The 23,729-nt window shown below is 44.9% G+C and overlaps 1 protein-coding gene across 4 annotated transcripts; it reads left to right on the forward strand.

Moving 5' to 3' along the window:
• Positions 1-308: 308 nt before the first annotated feature.
• AMN1 (antagonist of mitotic exit network 1 homolog) lies at positions 309-22,287 on the forward strand. Of its 4 annotated transcripts, XR_009244316.1 has the most exons (8): positions 309-495; positions 8,895-9,027; positions 13,090-13,234; positions 14,161-14,378; positions 15,877-15,933; positions 16,032-16,090; positions 18,250-18,361; positions 21,782-21,906. XR_009244316.1 is itself a non-coding variant. In XM_058655904.1 (7 exons), the coding sequence occupies exons 1-7, from the start codon at positions 449-451 to the stop codon at positions 21,853-21,855; spliced, it is 786 nt and encodes a 261-aa protein (XP_058511887.1). In that variant the 5' UTR covers positions 314-448; the 3' UTR covers positions 21,856-22,287. The 4 variants fall into 4 exon arrangements, 3 of the variants coding, with proteins under 3 accessions (XP_058511888.1, XP_058511889.1, XP_058511887.1); XM_058655904.1 differs by lacking the exon at positions 16,032-16,090 and having other exon boundaries at positions 314-495; positions 21,782-22,287; XM_058655905.1 differs by lacking the exons at positions 15,877-15,933; positions 16,032-16,090 and having other exon boundaries at positions 21,782-22,287.
• The last annotated feature ends 1,442 nt before the right edge of the window (positions 22,288-23,729 follow it).

Raw genomic sequence — 23,729 nt, forward strand, 5'->3', positions numbered from 1 at the left:
TTCACACAGAGCTCCTAGATCCTCTAAAACGGTCCGTCTAACGTTGGTAAAGCCCACGGGGTGTCCGGCGTGTGTTCAGGACAGCTCGTCCAGCGCGTAGTCTGCTCCGCCTAGCTCGCAGGAAGCTCCGGGCTCGCACTGCGCTGCAGGGAGCCGGGAAGGGGGACCCTTCGCTAAGAACTACAACTCCCAGCGTGCTTCGCCCCGGCTTAGGGCTTCTCTACATTTTATCACCCCTGGCCCCTCCGCACCCGCCCTCAGCGGCTCCGCCCACGCAGGGCCCTCCGCTTACTCCCAGTAGTCCAGGACGGGGCCACGCCCCGGTCACCGGAAGGCTGCATGACGTCGTGAGGGCTACGCGTCGCACAGGTGGCGGTAGTTGGCGGACGGTTTCTGGCTGGGTGGCGGATACCCTAGGAACGCGGAAGAGGCTCCCGGGACCGCGGCGATGGCCGACTCGTCCGACTCGCTGCTAGTCAGTCGGCTCTCGGAACTGTGAGTCGGTGCCAAGGCGCCGCCCAGTCGTCTCCCCTTCCCTGCCCCTTTCCCGCCGCCGATCTGAGGAAGCCCCGCTGGTGCTTCTGCCCCTGGGCTCCCGACGTGTCGCCCCCTCCCCAGGGACAGCTGTCGAGCTCTCGGGCTGCCAGGCGGGCTGGCTCCGGGTCCCCTGCCCCGCGCTCCCCGATGAGGGTCCCGCTTCCTCAGCCGGCCCTGACAGCTGTCACCGCCTTGATGGGGACAGTCCGCATCTGTGGGGCTCCCCAAAGCCTGTCCCCGAATTCCTCCCAGGAACCGTGACCCGGAGGAGCACTGGGAGGCAGAGTGGTTAAGAACTGCAACCCAAGTCGGGCTGCTGGCCTCAGCCCCGGCTCTGCCCTCGCCCGGTTCTTGTACTGTTTGTTCATCTGCTCGGGTAACCTCACCGACCTGTCTCCAGGAGCGTCCTGAGCCTTGAACACGTGTTGAGTCCTTGAAAGGATGCTGTGCATAGGATAAACACCGCCCCCCCACCCCCCGCGTGCTAGTTGTTGATGTTATTAAACACCAGAAAAAATTTTTTTTACTGCAAGTTGCTGTCTACCTGAGCTTTGTGTCCATTCATAATCATGCAAAAATAGCGAACTCAATGCTAAGGAGAACAGCTTCACTATGTTGCAAGCTTCTAAGACAGGGGGTTTGGACCTGTTGGATTATTTCTCCTAAACTCTTGGCCCTCCGTCCATGGACTTGTAAGAGAAATCAGTTCGTTGTGTAGGGTCAGACTGGTGTTGTGTCTGGCTTTCCTTTGTCTTGTCTGTAAGTAAGGACCAGTGATGTTACCTACCCTCTAGAAATGTTGCAAAGATGGAAAGCCAGTGTGAGCCGAGCGCCTCTTACTTTGCACAGGGGTAATGCTCGCGTTGTGTTACTCATGATTTTATCCACTTACCCAGGCAAACAGAGCCAAGGGATGTGTTGCCTGAGTCCTAATACCCATCCTTTTAAGGCTCACTTTAATTCCTGTCGCCTAATTTCTCATACCTGAGGCTCCAAAAGAGTTGCTTGCCAATGATTCTTAGAACTCCTGTGGCCAGAATTGAGCCTTTTGTTCTCCGTATGTCTGTAGTTTCTTAACTCTCAAGAGTTGCTCACTAGCAGTTAAGCATATATTCAGAGAGCACACATGGCAGTTGAAGCACGATGCTGAAAATTACAAAAAATAGCTGCTGGGAGGAGGTACTGGCACAAGACGGTCTGTAAATAGATGTTATAGATCGAATAGCAGAAAAAGGGAATGTTAACAATGTGTTTGAAATTTCTGATGAGGAAAAGCAACGTTTCACAGAAGCGTTTGTTGAAGGGAGTTAATATGATATTGGTAGTAGCAGCTGACCATTGCAGGTGCGGGGACCTGTCAACGTTTGGAAGTATGCTGGGAGCAGAGGAAAACTTGAATTATGTAGAAACACATCTAAGAAGCAGTGGGATAAAAGCAAAGTGCTAGGGTTGACACTGTGGCACAGATGGTTAAGTTACCGCTTGTCATAAGGCATCCGATTGTGAAACACCAGATGGGGTCCCTGCTACTCTGCTTCCAGTCCAGCTCCCTGCTAATGCACCTGGGAAAGCAACAAAAGATGGCCCAAGTGCTTGGCTCTGGGCTGCAAGATCTGGTTTGGTTTGGGCATGACTCAACCCTGACCACAGGAGTCATTTGGGGAATGAAACAGCAGATAGAAGATCTCTTTCTTTCTCTGTCACTTTCACATAAATACAAAATAAATTTTTGTTTTCAAGTAAGTGAAGTCCTGCGACCAGCATTCTGGTGTAGCAGGTGAGGCTGCCACCTGTGATGCTAGCAGCCTTGTGGATGCTGGTTCGAAGCTTGGCTCCTGCATTTCTAACCCAGCCCCTTGCTGGGACACCTGTGAGGGCATTCATGTGTACCCATGTGGGAGATGCCAAAGAAGCTCCAGGTCCCTGCCTTCATCCTGGCGCAGCCCCCGCCTTTGCAGCCATCTGGGGAGTGAACCAGCTAATGAAAGATATCTCTCTCTTTGCCCGTCTCTCCCTCTCGTCAACCTTTTAAATAAATAAAAGTAAATCTTAAAATATAAAGCCCTGATAGGCAGTGTACTTAGAAGAAACATGTGAGCAAATGACTGGAGGATTCCATACGAAGGGCGGAGTAGTGACACAAAGCCTGGGAACCAGACGCGCCAGTTTGAAGCATTCACTTTTACAGCAGTGGGGACCTCTCCAAGTTTTGGAATTGTCCTGGGAGCAGAGAGCAACTGGAGTTAGGTAAAGCTGTGAATAGGAGGACTGCTGGCACATTCAGGGGAAGAGATCTGAGGAGCCCAAACATTTATGTGTGAAATGCTCTTTGCAGGTTTATTTCTGGGGATAGGGAACTGTAGTCTGTATCGCTGGGAGAGGAATCAGCATCTTAGGCAGCTGTTAGAAAAGTGGAGTGAATGTATAAATTAGACCTGTGGATGGCACTTGGTAACACTGCTCGGTGAAAAGAGGAAATAGAATGACATCTGTCAAGAAAATTCGGTGAGGCAGAAAGCAGGAAGGTGACCATGTTGCCTGCGTTGCTGTGCCATCATGTGGTCCTTCCGCGGACCAACTTTTGCAGCCCTTTTAACAAAGGACACATTTGAGATTGGCAACCGTTCAGCTAGCTGTGTACCATTTGTGCCATATGAGGAGCCTGAGCCAGAGTGGCAGGCAGCTGTCCGTGAGTACTCTGGCCCAGCTGAGAGGCCTCCTTCCATGGAGGAAGCTGCTTGCCATCTATGCCTGTTTTCTTACCTCATTAACAGCTCTCTGAAGAGTGCTGACCTTTGGGTCTGGATCAGGTGCACACTTGTTGTTGGGAAGACTTGTATGTTTTTCTAAAACAGTTACCTGCTGCCTGGTGGTTCAGTCCCCAGATGGCCACAACTGCTCCAGCTGGGCCGGTCCACAGCCAGGGGTCTGGAGCTTCTTCCAGGGCTCCCTTATGAGTGCAGGGGCCCAAGTTCTTCTTTCCAAGGCACGTTGGCAAGAAGCTGGATTGGAAATGGAGCAGCCGGGATTAAAACTGGCACCCATATGAAATGCTGGGGCTGTAGCCAGCAGTTTTACCTACTTTGCCACAACCCTAGCTCCATGAACAATTTTGAATAGAGACCCAGTAAAGAGAAGCATCAGAAATTAAAGACTTCAACTTTGTTAGCCAGGAGCAAGGTGAATAGGTAATAACGGAGGAAGAGCATCTAATGGAGAAATTCACATGGCTGGTTTGACAGCTGTTTCTTTTTTTTTTTCTTTTTTTTCTTTTTTTTTTCTTTTTTTCCCATTAATTACAATGTATTACGCGACACAATTTCATAGGTGCTGGGATTCTCCCCCCTTCACCCCAAACCCTCCCCTCCCCGGTGGATTCCTCCATCTTGATGCATAACCACAGCTCAAGTTCCGCTGGGATTCCCTCATTGCAAGCATATACCATACATAGAGTCCAGCATCCCGTTGTCCAGATTCAACGACCTCTTAGGGAGGCCCTCTCAGCTCTGAAGGCAGAGCCAGCAGAGTGTCATCCCGATCAACTAGAAGCTCCAACATATCATCAGCAACAATCCAGGTATGGTGAGGCTGGTGCAGAATCCACTGACTGATATAGACCATCATAGCGTCTCCCCTTGTCCAGTATGTCGCTGCCAACATATAACTGAGGTGGTTGATTGATCTATTCCGTCTTTTCTTGGTTAATGTTCTGATTCCTCCATTATGATTAAGGGAGTTCCCAAAGAAACTTTGAGGTGTTCCCAGACCAGGTTCCTACACGTACTAGTAAGCACAGTGCCCGCCACAATCCATCACCCCATCAGCTGGTGGTTGCAACTGCTGGTTGGTTCTATTCTCAGCCCCGACCTCCACTGGAACCAATGAGTACTGCAGCCCATCCTGGTTCTGGCCATCATACACTCATCCTTCACTTAAATCAGAGGGAGGTGTGCTGGTTGGGTGCTGCATTCCTAACCGGCACAGGCAGCCTTGCCTTGGCATTTTGACAGCTGTTTCTGATCACAGGTGGAGACCCTTCACCGTCCCCCAACTTGAGGTCAGCACTTGATGCCACATCTCAAGGATCTTCCATGTCTCCAAATCTGATCACAAAATTCATGTCCTTCCCGTTCTGAGAAACACTTTCTCAGCACCCAGTTGTTGTTACTGAATGTCAAATCTGAGATTTAAGTTGCTCTTACCTGCGATACACGGATAGTTTAGAATGTTACTTTGTTTCATGGTGCTAGCAGAAGGTCCAGGATCCCAGGTTTGAGGAAAGTTTGTCACAGCACTGCAAGGAGCTGAAGCTTTAGCTTAGTTCCTAGCTCTCCTTTTACCGCCTATCCAGGAATGACAGAATAGACTCAGGGGAATGGCTCCTATGCTTTGGGTACCTTTTAGGAGAGGAACACTAACCTTGGGGAATACACTGGTATTTTGTTTTTGTAAATTATTTATTTGAAACTGGAGCGGATGGGGTCATAGGAAGACATATAGACACAGACATCTGCCCGCATGTCCACAACAGGCAGGGGTGGGCCAGGCTGAAGCCTGAATCCTGGAACTCCACAAGGCTTCCTCACACAGGGGGCTGGGTCCAAGCGCTGGGCTGCTGCCCATGCCTCCCGAGCATATTAGCAGGAATTTAGATAGGAAGTGGAGGATCTGGAACTCAAACCAGGCACTCTAATATAGGATATGGACATCCCATGTGGTAATGTAACCCTCTGTGCCATAGCACTTGCCCTGGAAATACACCTTTTTTTCTTTCTTTTTTTTTTTTTTTAGCAAGTGGTAAGCAAACTTACCTTTTGTACAAGGGTAAGAAGGCAATAGCTATCTGTTGGAATGGTTTGTGGGAAATAAGTCCCATCTGAGAGATGATCTTTATGCTTGGTAGATGCTTGCAATGAAAGAATCTCAACTGAGTTTGAACTGTGGTAATGCAACAAGATGGAGGAATCCACCATGGGGGGGGGAGGGGTGGGAGGGGAAACCCAGTGCCTATAAAACTGTGTCACATAATGCAATTTAATCAATAAAAAATAAATTAATTAATTAAAAAATAAAAACATTACTATATGTAAAAAAAATAATAAATAAAGAGCATTGCTGGCGTACCTAGAATGATGCACGGATATACCAAAGATCTAACTGACCACCAGCCATAAGCTGAAAAACTACCTCACTTCAATTTTTAAGACATTTAAAAAATTTTATGGTATCCTTTTTTATTCATGGATGTAACAAACGTATATACACTCTACTCCTTATCAAAAAAGTTTGGACTCCATTGGGATAAAAGGACTTTAAAATGAGCAAACTTAAAATAATCAATTAATATGGAAGAAACAGTGTATATTTGAAGTCAAAGGAGTATTTATTAACAGGATCCAAATGTTTCGTAGATGGATGAAAATACTGGTGATATGATATTGAAAAATAATAGCATGAGGAGTTCCATTGAAATGATATCATTTAGAAATTAGAAAACAAAAACAAAGCTTTAATGTCTCTGGAACATCTCCTAATTGCATGCAGTAAGTAAAGAAACATTTATTGAAGAAAATGTATTAACACTTAGAATAGTTAGCTTGTGGCATTTGATCCACCACGTGCTCCCCAGCTCAGCTGGACGAGAAGCTCCACTCTGAGAGTTGGGTAAGGGAATGAGATGATCTTTTTCAATACTTTCCAGCCAAGGGATCAAACAAATGTAATGGGAATGGCGGGCTGCCAGCATGGCTCATCACTCCTCCCAATCCAGCTACTTGCACTGCATTGCAAGTAGGTGTGGCCAGGATGTTGAAGGATTGTTTCCACCAAGCCTCCATTCATGAGGCTGAAGCTCTTTCTCAGCATGACTTGGTAAGAATACTGGTGTATCAGTCTCCCTTACCCAGGCTCATTCATGTGGCAGGATTTCCATCCTAGAAGAAACGATCTAAAGCCAGAGACCACCAAACAGCACCGGTGTCACTCAAACAGGAACATACTCACGTGCCTCATCCCAACTTCAAAATTGTGTCTCGAAGTTTCCTCCCTACTGGAATAGCAGGCCACAAGACAAAAGTTCTAAAGCTCTCCACTAAGAAACTGACGCTTTGAGACAGAAGAAGTACAAGTCTAAGAGTTCTCTCAAAAACAGTCGATACTTTGGTGGCAAGCAGAGAGGCACAGCTAAGCCACAGTCCATCTGGTTTACCAAGAGAACCAGCGAAAGAGACAACTGAGAACACACTCACACTTAGAACACAACTCAGACTGTGACTTCAAAAAAGACCCCAGCAGAGGCGCCCAAGCAGAATAGGAGATGATTGTGGAGCAGCTGGTACCCATGTCTTGTTGGAAATACTGGAGTGACCAGTTTGCAGTGAGTGGTGCTAACGGCTGCATGTGATACCCATAAAGCTTAGTAGTAATCCAAGGAGATACTCTAAGAGAATACTACTAAAACCACTGCCCTCCTAGAATTGTAGTGTACAAGACTATGCACCTTGAGTAGTAAGATAAGAAATGCACTTCAATAAAATAATTCATCCACATCACTTAAAAAAACTAAATAAACAGTAACCTATTCTATGGGAAACCAATACTGAGAGTTACTACATCATATTTTCAGAACTATCCAGTTTTCTACCCCCAAAATTTACAAGATAAGCAAAGGAAAAAGTGCAATCCAAATGAAGAATAGGTAACAGGCAATAGAAACTGGCTCTGAGAGCCAGTGTGGTGGTGGGGCAGGCTAATCCTTCACCTGCAGTGCCAGCACTGGTTCATGTTCTCATCCAGCTCTCTGCTATAGCCTGGGATGGTAGAAGAGGGTGGTTCAAATCCTTGGACATCTACATCTGCGTGGGTGACCCGGAGGAAGCTCCTGGCTCCTGGCTCCAGATTTTCTCAGCTCAGGCTATTGTGCCATTTAGCCAGTAAATGGAAAACTTCTCTGTATCTTTCCTTCTCTCTGTAAAAATCTGCCTTTCAAGTAAAAATAAATACATTTTTTTAAAAAGAAGAAAAAGAAAATCCTTGAGAGAGCTCAAATGTTGGGCTTAAAAGTAGCAGTTATAAATGTGTTCAAAGAAGTAAAGGAAGCTATGCTTAAGTAAGGGAGAAAACAGTTGGCACTCCACAAAGGTAAACCTAAAATCACCGCACTTCCACTCCTGAGTATGTTCCCAGCAAAACATAAGCTGAGGACTAAGAAAAACACTTGTACGTGAATGTTCACAGCAGGACTATTTATGCTAGCCGTAAGACTCAGCTGTTGAGTCACTACACAGAGTCACGTGTGTCCGTGTCCTGGAATATCAGTCATAAAGAGGAGCAACATATTGCAGATGGCGTGGTGGCACCACAGGGTTAATATCCACCCTCATATGGTGCTGGTATCACATACCTTTTTTTAAATTTTTTTAAGATTTATTTATTTTTATTGGAAAGTGAGATTTACAGAGAGAGGAGAGACAGATCTTCTGTCCAATGGTTCCCTCCCCAAGTAGCTGCAATTATTTAAAGTATTGCAATTAGGACCTTTTCTTTGATTAATAGTAAATAGGAGAACAATGTTACATATTCCTAGAGATGAACCAATCTGAAGCCAGGAGCCAGTGGCTTCTTCAGGGTCTCCCACACGGGTGCAGGGTCCAAAAGCTTTGGGCCATCCTCTACTGTTTTCTCAGGCCACAAGCAGGGTGCTGGATGTGAAGGTGTGCAACTGGGATATGAACTGGCTCCCACATGGCATCCTGGTGTGTGCAAGGCAAGGACTTTCAGCACTAGGCTACCATGCCAGGCCCATGGTATCACATATGGGCACCAGTGGTTTCCTACAGTGTTGGGGATGGGACTGGGAAAGGAGATAGAAAGTGGAAAGAAGTTGGAAAAATTAAAATGAGCAATAATGGCTAATTGCTAAAGAAATATGTAGGAGCAGGAACCCCTCCCCCAAACCTGCTAGTAGAAATGAGAAGTATTGCAGAGTTTCTGGAGAAGTCTGCCAACGCACATTAGAGGTAATGCCCATCAGAAAGAATGTGACATCATCAGCCATCCACACTCCACAGGTGTTTGGCTGTGTCAGGCTGAAGCCGGAGGTGTCAGACTCCATCGGGGTCTCCCAGGCGGGTGACAGGGACTCATGAACTTGAACCTTCCCAGATGTATGTCTGCAGGAAGCTGGACTAAGGGGTTGGATCTGGAGTCTTGACCCCAGGCATTCCTTAATGGGATGGGACATCCCCAGCAGTGTCCCTCGCACCGTACCAAGTGACTGAGTGCTAACAAACGCATTAAGCAAGTGTTCGAAGTCAGTCCAGTACATATAATTTTACTCTGTTGTGTTTGTATTTCAGAAGCCTTAGGTGTTTCGCAGAGAATATTTCCAGCTATATGACAGACGTTAAGCCTTTGCCTCCCAACATAAAAGACAGACTGATTCACATGATGAGCCTGCGTGGGAAGATAACAGATTCAAATATAAGTGAGGTAAGGGTATGCATAGCTATAAAGCAAGAATATTCTGTTATTAAGAAATGATCTCAGATTTTTGTATCATATATATATATCATAGGATTAGTAATCATTTAATGTACAATAAAGCATGAGTTGTTTTTTTAATTATTTCCAGGTAATGACAGTATTCATACGTAGTTTAAAAAAATTTTTTGTCACTATTCCTTCAGTTATTTCTCTGGTCTTCAGGGTACCAGCACCTTTGATCTTCACATTTTCAAAAAATTTAGAATATTTTGATAAAAATTAGAATTTTTGAAAGGTTTAAAAACAATTGGTTGGGTCAAGACTCACACTAAGGAATGCATGTTACACTGTGACTCCAGTACAGAAACCAGACCTGATGAAGTACACATCAGGATTTTCTATTTTTTTTTAATTCTATTTTGTCTCGTTTAATATAAAACATTTTTAGGGGACCAACACAATGGCTTAGCTGGCTAATCCTCCACCTCCAAGCGCCGGCCAACATCCCTTGTGGGCGCCAGTCTCATCCAGCTCCCTGCTTGTTGCTTGGGAAAGTAGTCGAGGATAGCCCAAAGCCTCAGGACCCTGCACCCACATGGGAGACCTTCCTGGCTTCAAATCATTTCAGCACCAGCCATTGTGGCCATTTAGGGAGGGAACCAGCAGATGGAAGATCTTTCTCTCTGTCTTATCTCTCTAAATCTGCCTTCCCAATAAAAATATATAATTCTTGAGAAAAAAGCTATCAGGTTTCCAGTAATTAAAAAAAAAAAAGGCAGGTGGTCTGATTTGACTCAGGGTACAGAACAGGAGCCTGTTGTTTTCTTTGTTTTTTAAGATTTATTTATTTTTATTGGAAAGGCAGATCTGATTAGTGGAAAAAAGGTAAGACAAAGAGAAAGATCTTCCATCCACTGGTACATTCCCCAAGTGGCCGCAATGGCCCAAGCTGAGCTGATCCGAAGCCAGGAGCCTCTTCTGAGTCTTCCACATTGGTGCAGAGTCCCAAGGCTTTGTGCTGTCCTCGACTGCTTTCCCAGGCTACAAGCAGGGAGCTGGAAGGAAGTGGAACAGCTGGGATATGATCCAGCACTGATATGGAATACTGGTTTATGCAAGGTGGGGACCTTAGCCATTAGGCTAACATGCCATGCCCATATTAATATCTTAATTTTAAAACTTATTTGAAAGGCAGAGAGATAGAGACAGATAAATATTCTCTCCACTGATTTTCCCTTCAGATACCACAGCAGCCAACATTTGGCCACACGGAAGCCAGGAGCTAGGAATTCAATCCAGATTTCCCGTATGTGTAGAAAAGATGTAAGCGCTCGAGCCATCCTCTGCTCCCCTCCAGCATTAGCAGGAAGCTGGAGTCACATGTGGGTGCCTCGAGCAGAATCTGAACTGCTGTATCAACCTATCACCCCCACGATTTATTTTAAAGTATTGCAATTAGGACCTTTTCTTTGATTAATAGTAAATAGGAGAACAAACAGTGTTACATATTCCTAGATAGTTTACCAACTGGAGATACTAGAATTGAATTTTGTACCATCTTCAAAAAGATGTTGAAGACCTAAGCTCTGGGCACGCAACACGTGGCCTTATTTTGCAACAGGAGTGATGAGTTCATATGGAGTAATGTGGGTCTCTACTCAACATCACCAATGTCCTCATGCGAAGACAGCTGGGAGAAGGCACAGAACTGCAGGGAGTCTGTGAAGAATCAGTAATGCCTGTACACAGTAAGGAGTGCCAGGGGTTGCTGGCCACGATCAGAGGACAAGAGAGAGGTGCATAGATTTCTCCACAGAGCCAACACTTTGATTTGAGAGAATGAATTACTTTTGCTTTCAAAATGTATTTATTTAGGACGTGGTGTGGTGGCCTAGCAGCTAAAGTCCTCGCCTCGAACACACCGGGATTCCATATGGGTGCCAGTTCTAATCCTGGTAGCCCCACTTCCCATCCGGCTTCCTGCCTTGGGACCCTGCGCCTGCGTGGGAGACCCGGAAGAGGCTCCTGGCTCCTGGCTTCAGAACAGCTCAGCTCTGGCCGTTGCAACTCCTTGGAGGGTGAATCATTGGACAGAAGATCTTTCTTTCTGTCTCTCCTCCTCTCTGTATATCTGACTTTGCCATAAAAATAAATAAATCTTTAAAAATTATTTATTTAAATTCATTTTTAAAATTGATTTATATTGGGCCTGGCATGGTAGTCTAGTGGCTAAAGTCCTTGCCTTATACATGCCAAGATCCCGTATGGGTACTGGTTTGTGTCCCGGTCACTCTGCTTTCTATCCAGCTCCCTGCTTGTGGCCTGGGAAAGCAGTTGAGGACAACCCAAAGTTTTGGGACCCTGTACCTGCATGGGAGACCCAGAAGAGGCTCCTGGCTCCTGGCTTCAGAACAGCTCAGCTCTGGCCATCGCAGCCACTTGGGGAATGAACCAGCAGGTGGAAGATCTTTGTCTCTGTCTCGCTTCTCTCTGTATATCTGACTTCCCAATAAAAATAAATAACTCTTTTAAAAATTGATTTGTATTTATTTAACTTGCTTGATAGACTTGGAAACAGAGAATAAATGAAGGAGAGAAATCTCCCATCTGCTAGTTCACTCCCCAAATGCCTGCAGTAGCCAGGGGTGGACCCACTAAATGCAGGTTCCACATGTGGGTATATAATTAAATCATGTTGAACTGTGTTGTAAGTGAAACACCTTACTAAGGATACTTCCAAAACTTCATGGGAAAATAAAATGAAAAGATTATTGGAAAGGAGGAGGCAATGCAGTGGCTCAGGAAAGGGAACCAGTTTGTGTCCCAACTGCTCCAATTCCCATCCAGCTCCCTTCTCATGGCTAGGAAAGCAGTACAAGATTTCCCAAGTCCTTGGGATTCTGTACCCATGTAGGGGACTTAGAAGAAGCTCCTGGCTCCTGGCTTTGGATCAGCTCAGCTGGCCATTGCAGCCATTTGGACAATGAACCAGCAGATGGAAGATCTCTTTCTCCCTATCTCTCCTTCTCTCTGTAAATCTGCCTTTCCATGGCCCAGTGCAATGGTCTACCAGCTGGAGTCTTCACCTTGATTGCACCGCCGGGATCCCATATGGGCTCCGGTTCAAATCCCGGCAGCCCCACTTCCCATCCAGCTCCCTGCTTGTGGCCTAGGAAGGCAGTCGAGGACGGCCCAAAACCTTGGGACCCTGCACCCACGTGAGAGACCTGGAAGAAGATCCTGGCTTCTGGCTTCGGATCGGCTCAGCTTTAGCCGTTGCGCTCACTTGGGGAGTGAATCATCGGACGGAAGATCTTCCTCTCTGTCCCTCCTCTTCTCTGTATATCTGCCTTTCCTACAAAAATAAATTTTAAAAAAACTAAATTTTAAAATTTGATGCAGAGAAAATTTTAAATCTGTGCATGAAAGTGGAAAAGGGTAGTTATCCACTGCTGCTTTGGTTTTGAACTTCTTGGTCAAGGGGTCATGTCTTTGCACCAGGCATCAACAGTGCTTCTTGTCCCAGGAACGACTTCAGGTGTACTGAAGGCTGCGCCTCCAGCTTGAGGTAGCTTTGGTTTCTCCTGCCCTGCCCATCTATCTTCCTATGAATATATTTCTATAGTTTCTGCTCTGTTTTTCATCATCCTTCATCTGTTATGATCCCTGAACATTGACTGTGGGAAATATCTCAAAGAGTAATTGATTTCTTTGAAAGGCAGAATGACATATACAAATAGAAAATGCTTTCTTCCATCTGCTGGTTCACTTTCCAAATGCCTGTAACAGTCGAGACTAGGCCAGACCAAACCCAGGAGTCCAGAACTCCCTCCTGGTCTCCCGCATGGGCAGCAGGAACCCAGGTCTTGGGCTGTCATCTGCTGCCTCCCCAGCGTGTTAGCAGGTAACTGGTTCAGAAGCTTGGAGTAGCCCAGGACTCAGGTCTCAAACCAGGTACTCAGATGTGGACAGCCCTGGCAACAGCTTATCTGCTGTGCCTTACAACTGGCCCTAATGGATATTTATATTTAGAGAAAGAATGTATTAGAACATATATGTTTGTTACAGATGTTACATCCAGAAGTTCAAAGTCTAGATCTACGAAGCTGTGATGTTTCTGATACCACTCTCCTGCACCTGTGTAGCTGCCAAAAACTGAAGAACTTAAAATTACGTAACGCAAAAGGAAACCGTGTCTCCATAACGTCAGTAGGTATGTTTACTAACACTGAATGAATTGGTGGGCTGCTGTTCACCACCTATTATAATTTTAGGGAAAATATGTCAAAAAGCGTATAAATATGTTATAGATAAAGTGTTGAGATCTTTCAGTATTTCCTGAGCTGTAGCCACCCTGAACTTGACCCAGGCCTGAATTTCAGGTTTATAGCTTTTATCTGAGAAACTCCAAGGCAGACTGCTTCCCTATATAGGCATGCCATGTTCCATTAGGGACACCGAGGGCCTTTGTCCCTCTGGAACAATACATTAGTTAATGGTTATAAGGGTGCTTAATCTTGGGGTTGTGATGTGGCTACTAGACGGCCTTGCATTGAGGCTATGAGTGAATGGTTAAGGGTCTGAGAAACGAAACAATAAACCAATGTGTAAACGTAAGATTGTTCTTGTAGTTGGGTCATGATGTATGAGATTCCTCTTTTGTAAATTCATGACACGTTTAAGGCAAGAGATTATTGTCTGATTTCCCTCACATCAACAGTAATCATGAGCCAAGCCTGTATGGCTTAGTCCTGTAGCTGATCAATGCACATGAGACAGTGGGTGGCCTGGGCTCTTGTGCCTCTGAGCCTGCAGCCCCCGAGTCCCCGCTGTCTTCATCTTCTCGTCGTGTCCTAGCGTGTTTTCAGCACTTACCTCAGCTCGTCTGTGCACGCTGAACACTGAGTCACAGCTGTAAAGTTCATCAATAAAATATCCAGACCAAGAAAAAAAAAGCCCCAGAAGTCAATTTCTGATTTATAACTTTCAGCGCTAAAAGTTAAAACATCGGATGGGCCCTCCATGATGGCTCAATGGCTAAATCCTCACCTTGCAAGTGCTGGGATCCCTGATTGGTGATTGCTAAAATAAAAATCGGATGCGTTTCTTGCACTGATCCCTAATCACACTTTCTCCTAGGAGTAAAAGCCGTGGCTTCGTCTTGCCCATCGTTGCATGTAGTTTCTATGCAAAGATGCCACGGGCTCACTGACGAAGGAGTCGTGGCCCTTGCACTCAACTGCCGGGAGCTGAGGTTCGTTGACCTGAGTGGCTGCTTGTGTGTTACTGATGTCTCCTTAGACGCACTAGGAAACAACTGCCCATTTTTACAGTTCGTTGACTTCTCAGCCACCCAGGTAAATAAGACTTGAAACAGACTCTGTGTGTGTTCCGTGGATTTCCATGACTAATCAGAAGGACATAATTAATTATTTTGTTAATGTTCAAATTCTTTATCACTTCATATTTTAAGCCATTTTAGATAATTGCAATGACTATTGCCAAGTTGAAGCTTGTCTATCCTTGGCATACAGAAAAAGCCAATTACACAAAGGTGTTAAAGCAGAGAAATTGAGTTGCCTACAAAATGCAGATAAACTAAGAAGGTGGTGGGTGGGTGCCTGTGCCCTAGAGAAACCATCTTCCCTGTTCTTGAAACAAATCAGTTTTTAGTACATGTGGCACAAAATGGTGAGGAGGCAAGATGAAGGAGTAATGACATGCTTTAAAAATCTGATGCCAGCACCTCCCCTAAAACTGTTCTGTGCCTCAACTGTTGACATATGCCTTGTTAGAGTTATAAGCCAGTTTGGACTAGCCTAAAATTCACAAGTTCAGTAAAAATTATGGTTCAATACTATAAACTGCTAAATACAAAAATAAAAATAGTACCCTATAGCCATTTTAAGGTGTATAGCAGCCGGTTGTATATAAACTAAAATTGAAATGTCAATGAAGTAGTCACAGGATGTGGTTAAGAACTTGCATTTTCTAACATATTGGTTACTCAATACCATGTCAGTTAACTCCATAATGTTGTAAATTGTTGTGGACGTTATGTTGTGGCTTTTCTATGGTCGGGATGATATTCTGCCAGCTCTGCTTTCAGACCAGAGATGGTCTCCCCAAGCAACTGTTGAATTTATCTGGACAATAAGATGCTGGACTCTATGCATGGTACATGCTTGCAATGAAGGAATCGTGACTGGATTTGAACTGTAATACTGCAACAAGGTGGAGTAATCCACCATGGGGGGAGGACATGAGGAGGGGCTAGGGGAATCCCAGAGACTATGAAATTATGTCATAATATGAAATGAAATATATATATATATATATATATATATATATATATATATACACAAAAAATCTGGTGCCAGCAAGAGGCCACGAAGGGTTGTGAAATTTTGTCCTTGGTTAGTCAACTTTGCAGACAAGCTGCTGCTACAAATCTTTGACAAAATGCTCCTTATTTCTGTACACACCTCCATATCTCCTCGGGGGAGGCAGGCTGCAGATAAGAACCTATTTGCAGAAACCACAGGCTGGAAGCAGAATTCCTCTGATGACTGCCATGTGTACATGCAGGCATGAGCAGGAATGTCTGACCCAGCGAGTCAAGTGGCCAGCGACACAGACTCACTCTGAAGGTAAATTTGCTTTTTCACCCCATCTCACACTTTGGCATACTCCTGTCAGTTGTTTTAAATAACAAGGGTAGAAGGTGTGTGTAGCCAAAAGACATACTTGCAGAATGAGAAGCAATGAAATTACATCTAAGTGGTAGCAAAGTTGGGGAAATCCCACTTGTGTTGTCTCCATGTGTAAGCTGCGTCTCTCTTCTCCTTTGCTTAGGTATCTGACAGAGGTGTGGTTGCGCTTGTTAGTGGACCTTGTGCCAACAAATTAGAGGTAATTTTTATTAAACACCTATAAAGGTGACTAGGTATTACATTATCCTCAGGCATTATTTTTTAAAACTAGTAGACAACTAATGTTTTATCCATTAGGTATTTCTCAGATTTTTGTTTCCACCTCTTTATTCCCAGCGTAAAGAAAAGGTGCTAAGGTAAGGAAACAAATGTGGTTGAAAATGAAAACTTGTCTTTCTCCCAAAGTTGTTCATTTCCCAGGAGCTGCCATTTCTGACAGGTGTGGATTGTCTCACTGTGGAGGAAGATGGTTAGTTTCCGTGTGACGTACTGTCCCTTAGGCTGCCCTTCCTTGGGTCTGTTCCTGCCCTTCAGCTGACTCTCACCAGCCCGCTTTGCCTGAGAGCCATTGTGCAACCATTTGACAAGCTCATAAATCAATGGCTAACATGACACCTGCTATCCCAGGGTTTTCGTGGTTGCCTTTCCATGTTGACAGTAGGGGTTTTGTGGTTTTTGTGTTGTTGTTGGTGGTGGTGGTGGTGGTGATTTATTGTTTTTGTGTTTCTGGTTTTTTTTTTTTTTTTTTTGCTGCTTTTATGCAGCAAGCCTTGTCAACCCCTTCTTGGAAGGATGCAGTCTATAAGTGAATTACACATGTTAGTAATAGTAGCTTTTGTAATAGAATAGCAATGCATGTTTTGGGCCAAAATTCTCCTTGAATAATTACCTAAAGAGATTATTTGTGTGTGTGTGTGTTATTTGTGTGTATGAATCTTGCTTATCATGCTAGCATATATATATACACATGTATTTTAAGAAATCTTTTCATGAAGAAGTTTTAGGGATCTGCTTGGTAGTGTAACAGGCTAATCCTCCCCCTTCCAGCCCTGGCATCCCATATTGGTATCAGTTTGAGTCCCAGCTGCGCTACTTCCAATCCAGTTCCCTGCTTATTGGCTTGGGAAAGCAGAAGAAAATGGCCCAAGTCCTTGGGCCCCTGCACCCACATGGGAGACCTGGAAGAAGCTCATGAGGCCCAGCTAGGGATGGGCCCAACTCCAGCCGTTGCTGCTGTTTGGAGAGTAAACCCATAGATGAAGATCTCTGTCTCTCCTTCTCTGTCTGTAACTCTGACTTTGCAGGTTAAATAAGTGTAAAGAAATTTTCATAGAGATGGGCACTCAACGCAGCAGTTCAGATGCTGCTTGGTTGGCCTACGTGCTATGTTAGTAGCGGGGTCTGGATCTGCATTCTGTTTCTGGTTCCACTTTGCACTGACATACACCCTGCATGGCTGCAGTGTTAACCCAGCTTTGGATCCTTGCCACCCACCTGAGAGCCCTGGCTTGAGTTCCTGACTCCTGGCATTAGCCTAGCAAACCTCCCACTTTCCTTGTTGGCAAGTGCACCAGCAAGTCCAAGATCTGTCTCTTTGTCTGTCTGCCTTTCAAATAGATAAAAATTGTTAGGAAAAAAGGCCCCATCCTATTACTCTCATACCAAGTCTGAATTCCAAGTTCATTTTAAGGCAGAAGGAAATCATATTTACTATTTTAAATGCCAGCATTGCTTGAGCACTTAATGTATGCCAGGCTTCATGTTAACTGCATTGTATTCATTAGTTAGTTGTGTTGTTGTTGTTGTTGTTGTTTTAATTTTCATTCAAAAGAAGTCATTACAGAGAGAAGGAAAGACAGAGAGAGGAAGCTACGCCATCCATCAGTTGAGTCACTCCCAAAATGGTCATAATGCCCAGAGCTGGGCCAGTCTGAAGCCAGGAGCCTCTTGTGGGTCTCCCGTGTGGGCACAAAGATCCAGGTACCTGGACCATCTTCCATGGCTGTTCGCATTCCCATTAGCCAGGAACTGGATTGGAAGTGGAGCAACAGGGACTGAAACCGACCCCCCTATGGGATTCCAGTGCTATAGGCAGAGGTTTAGCATGCTACACCACTGCACTGGCCCTCCCTCAGTTAATTCCTATACTGACATGTCATACAATTCATAATTTTAAGTAAAGTTATCAGTTAATTTATCATTTTCTAATAAAGCCATCACGAAATTAGTTGCTATGCAATGGTAGGAAATAGCACGTATTTATTTCAGCATTGTAAAGTTGGGAACACCAACCTAAGCAAACTTAGGAAAAACACCCTAACTGATAAGTGTGGGCATCATTGAACTCTATGTTGTTTTATAAGGCAATTAGGCATTTAACTTTGAAATCTGCTTAGACTTACGTTGGTCTGTTCTGTGTGGTTTTCCTTGAAAGCAGACATTTGATGCTTTTTGTCATCAGAGTGTTTCCTAGATCATTCCATATCCACTTCTTCCTTTTGCTGTTTCCAAACAGGAGATTAACATGGGACATTGTGTGAACGTGACAGATGAGGCCGTGGAAGCTGTCATCCTGTCCTGCTCTCGGATACGGATACTGCTCTTCCAGGAGTGCCCCCAGTTGACAGGTCAGTCGGACTGCTGCTGAAACTCTCAGCTGCATCTGGGAAGAAGGGACCACACTGGGGGTGGAGGAGTGCCTTCCAGACTGACCCTGAACTAGCTGCCTAGGAGCACAACACCCCAGGATAGCGACTAAAATATGTAAATGTGTCCTCTAAATTCTGAGTGCATTTCATGCTCCAAAGGATTTGCTTTAACCAGCATCTACTCCACCTTGTCCTGGGAGTGGCTCCCCCACACTGTTGCCTTTGAAAGCTCTCACGCAGGGAGGGACTTCTGCATGCTACCCGAATCAAGTTTCTTGTGTCATATTGCCACCTGGTGGTCGTGTATTTTTCCTTACTCTGTTCTGAAATCCCTCACATTAACTACAGTTACATGGAATGGCATTCTGGAAGACTGCATAGGTGCAGCATAAGTCAAAAAATGTTTGTACATCCAAAAAGGTCATGAAGCAAGACATCCCACCATAATAAGTGTGAATTTGTTGAAATCTCTGAAAAATACTATGGCTAATGAACTTGTTTAAGTTCGTCTATGCCAAATTTCCCACATCTTAATATACAAAACACACTTCTGCTGTTTTTCTGGTTCCTGGTTTCACATACAGGAAAACAAGGTGCTGAAATGCTTGTCTGATGTGGCACAAGCCTAAAAATTAAAATCTCAAGGCACGGTAACCTAAACCCTGATCTCTGGTCCTGCTGTCTGTCTGGAACTGCAGATAAATCACTCAACCTTAGGGGGGCTCACCATCCATGGTGTGCAGTCAGCCTTGGGGGGCAGGGCAGGCTCACTGTCTGAGGTATGCAGTAGCTTTCATGGAAGATGAAGATCCAATAGTAATGTCAGAGCTACTCGTTGACTTTAATGAAGATTCTTGAGATGAGAAGAAGCCAAAGTTTTTTTTTATAAAAAACTCTGTTAATCATCTGTATACTTTCTCCTTTCCCATGAGTTCTGCAACTACATCTCCATTATATGTTTGCTTGTTTGTTTTACCATCATTAGATGAAAATAAAGTGGGCTGGGCCCAGTGCAATGGCCTAGTGGCTAAAGTCCTAGCCTTGCACATGCCGAGATCCCATATGGGCACTGGTTCTAATCTCAGCGGCCCCACTTCCCATCCAGCTCACTGCTTGTGGCCTGGGAAAGCAGTCAAGAATGGCCCAGAGCCTTGGGACCCTGCACTCACGTGGGAGACCCAGAAGAGGCTTCTGGCTCCTGACTTCAGATTGACTCAGCTCTGGCCTTGCGGCCGCTTGAAAAGTAAATCATTGGACAGATCTTCCTCTCTGTCTCTCCTATCTGTATATCTGCCTTCCCAATAGAAATAAAATCAGCTGCAATCTATATATCTATATATATATAAAATATATCTGTTAATAGCAAAAAAATTTCCCTGACACACTATCCATGCTCATAATTCATAATTTTGTCATAATATAAATTTACATATATAAATTCTGAATAGTTTTTACAGTAATAAAATTTTATTGGTATCTTTGCTTTAATTTTTTAAAAAAGATTTATTTTATTTTTATTGCAAAGTTAGATATACAGAGAGGTGGAGAGATAGAGAGGACGATCCTCCATCTGATGATTCACTCCCCAAGTGACCACAATGACTGGAGCTGCGCCAATCCGAGGCCAGGAGCCAGGAGCTTCCTCCAGCTCTCCCACATGGGTGCAGAGTCCCAATGCCTTGGGCCGTCCTCGACTGCTTTCCCAGGCCACAAGCAGGGAGCTGGATGGGAAGTGGAGCTGCCGGGATTAGAACCGGCGCCCATATGGGATCCCGGCTCATTCAAGGCTAGGACTTTAGCCACTAGGCCACCACGCCAGGCCCATTGCTTTAATTTTTAAGACATTCAAAGCACACTTAGCAAGAGTTAGAAATAAGAAAATCACTACCCTACCTTGTGAAAAACAGAAAGCATCTAAATTTATGTCCAGTAATAGACTCACTAAGTCAATGCATTCAGCTGATGGAAGGATGTTCGAAGACTGACCAATAGGCCACTTTTTTCTTTCTTTTTCCTCACAATACATTTCATTGATTTTTGATGATGTTTATGTCGTTGAGAAGGATGCATGCCCATGTGAACCACCGATTAGGCTCGGAAGGGTCTAGGAATGGGGGAACGTGGATATGACGCTGCTTCCGATCTTCCTTCTTGTTCTTCGTGTTTCTGGGAGGAGAGGAGAGAGGAGGAGAGGGCCGCTCCCAGCAGCGTAACAACACCAGAACCCAGCACTGAGTGGGACGGCCACTCAGTGTCATCGCAGGGTCCCCAGTGTGGAGCGTCTTCGTCGTTTTGACAGTTCTGAGATGCTGTTGATTTCGTTGCTCCAAGGTTGAGGAAATCCCTCCAAAGTCCATCATTCCATAGTTCACCTCAGAGACTCAACTCACCCAGACTGCTTTCGAAGCTCGGCCAGGAGTGTTGTCCATGTTGATGGCCCCTCCAGGGTAGTAGACACCCTGTGCAGGCCTCAGTGAACGGTCATGTCCCCCATGCAACCTGGGCATGCCGTCCACTGCACTGTATTCAGCAGCCGAGGAGGCCCAGTTCTGACTCATGCGCTCCACGCTTAGACCACAGATCCCAATGGGTCCCTGTGGTAATCACTCGCTCTTGTAACTCCTGTTATGGTTTTCACAAGGCAGTTGAATCTGCAGACTTCTTTCAGTTCTGTCTGTTTCTTTGTTAATACGCCCTTCACTAAACCATGTTTACTCACCCTACGTAAGAGTGTCCTCAACTTCCTGATAAGACCTCAGAAAGGCTACATATACCAAAGCTGATAAGTTATGCCCTAACTCACTGATTGGTGAAATCACAGAGAAAACGTATCTGTGTAAAATAAAGCACAATACGTATGTACACTACATCTTAAAAGAGTGAGGGCTACCCCATTGATTATGTGTTGTTCATTTGTATATTCTGCTTAATATTTTATCTCACTTATTTTAAATAACCGAGCCCATCACAATGGGTCAATTAATGAATCTTCCCCCACTGCAGGTGCCGGGATCCCAAATGGGCACTGGTTTGTGTTCCAGCTGCTCCACTTCCCATCCTTGTGTCCTGGGAAAGCAGTCGAGGACGGCTCAAAGCCTTGGAACCCTGCACCCACATGGGAGACCTGGAAGCTCCTGGCTCCTGGCTTCAGATTGCCTCAGCTCCCGGCCCAGCTGTTAGCAGCCATGTGGGGAGTGAACCAGCAGACAGAAGATCTTTCGGTCTCTCCCTCTCTCTATAAATTTGTGTTTTCGATAAAAATAAATGAATTTTTTTTAAAAAAATGTTTCAGATAACCGGATGAGGTACAACAGTTGTCATCATTCCCAGTTTACACGAGGAAACATGAAATGTCTTTGGCTACTGGAAATTAACATCCTGTCCTTATTTCCTTTGTAGAACGCTCACAGGACGCCGTGGAGCTCTCACTGCGCCTAAGCAAACTGAAGCAGGTGGCGTGGACTGCGTACTGAGGGTTATGCAGACCGTCAGTGCCCCGGAGGCTGACCACCTTGACTTGCCCAAGAAACTTTGTACAGAGCTTGTTTCCACCTAACTTAACACCACTCTCTTACTGTGTTGTCTCCTTTAAGCTAGAACTCAGAAAATCAGCTGAATGGGGGCACCTACAGGTTTGCGTTTTGAAGTTAACGAGCCCGTTAAACACTTAATACTGCTGTTACTCTATCGATTTGATGAGTCATTGTTTTTGAAATGTAATTCCACCATGAACTCTTATCTGTTGGGGGAGGGGGCAGGGCAGGGCATACATTTTGTTTCTTACATATCAAGATCATAAATTATTTGTTTTCCCCTGAGATTTCCTTCTCCTGTGTAGGTGTTGAAATGTATCGAGTTCGGGTAAACTATAGGAAAATTCCAAGTAAAGCATGTGTTAAAGTATACCTTGCTAGCTGTTTTTGGCTTTTTACCTTCTTGAAATATTTAAATGTCCATTTGCCAAAAGCAGAACTGAACACTAACATTTCTTTCTTTTTTTTTTTTAAAGATTTATTTATTTTTATTAGTAAGTCAGATATACAGAGAGGAGGAGAGACAGAGAGGAAGATCTTCCATCCGATGATTCACTCCCCAGGTGACCACAACGACCGGTGCTGCGCCAGTCCGAAGCCGGGGACCTCTTCCGGGTCTCCCACGGGAGTGCAGGGTCCCAAAGCTTTGAGCCATCCTCGACTGCCTTCGCAGGCCACAAGCAGGGAGCTGGATGGGAAGTGGAGCTGCCGGGATTAGAACCGGCGTCTATATGGGATCCTGGGGCGTTCAAGGTGAGAACTTTAGCCGCTAGGTCATGCCGCCAGACCCCAACATTTCTTAATTGTTCATACTATTTATAGATCTATTTGTTTCACTGAAATAGTTAAATGTCATACCTTAACCATTGGGCAAGTTTATATTCATAACATCCTTGCCCAGCTCCTTGTGGCATTCATTTTTATGTTGACTACATTCTTTTTAAAATATGTTTATTTTTATTTCAAAGGCAGATTTGGTAGAGAGATAAGGAGAGACAGAAAGATCTTCCATCTGCTGGTTCAGTGCCCAAATGGCCACAACGGCCAGAGCAAAGCCGGTCTGAAGCCAGACACCAAGAACTTCCTCCATGAATATGCCCAAGGACTTGAACCATTCATTGCTTTCCTGGGCAAACAGGGAGCTGAATTAGAATGGAAGAGCCAGACATCTAGACATGAACCAGCACTCATATGGGATGTCAGCTTGTGTGTGTGTGTGTATGTGTGTGTGTGTGTGTGAGAGAGAGCGAGAGAGAGAGAAAGATAAATGGGTAAGACCTGTTCTGAGATTTTCTAAAGACAAATTAGTGAAATTCAATATTCAGAATCTGATATATAAACATTTTAGGGTTTATAAAGGATTTATCTTCCTAAACTGGCTTGCATTTAAAACAAATCTTTTGTTAATTTATTTACTTGAGAAGGGAGGAGGTAGGAAAGAGAGAGAGAGAGAGAGAGAGAGACAACAAGCTCTCTCATTAACTATTTCAATTTCCAAATGCCTCCAGTGGTCAGGGCTGAGCCAGGCCTGGGGCCAGGAACAAGGTCCGTGTCCCCCAAGCGGGCGCAGGAGGCCAGTTACTTGAGCCATCATGGCTGCCTTGCAGAGTCCACGTTAGCAGGCCTGAAGCCCGGGCTCTCAGACGCGAAGCACAGGTGTCATAACCCCTTGGCTAAATGCACATTGCTGCAGTTTGTACCTTGATTTTCTTCCTTTTTTATGGTGCTGGCTGATTAGCTATTTTACTTCCAAAAGTTTATGGAAAATGGAATTAAAAGCTATTCTTACCATACTGCAAAATATTTTTAAATAT

Source organism: Ochotona princeps, chromosome 27, assembly GCF_030435755.1.
Source record: "Ochotona princeps isolate mOchPri1 chromosome 27, mOchPri1.hap1, whole genome shotgun sequence".
NCBI lineage: Eukaryota > Metazoa > Chordata > Mammalia > Lagomorpha > Ochotonidae > Ochotona > Ochotona princeps.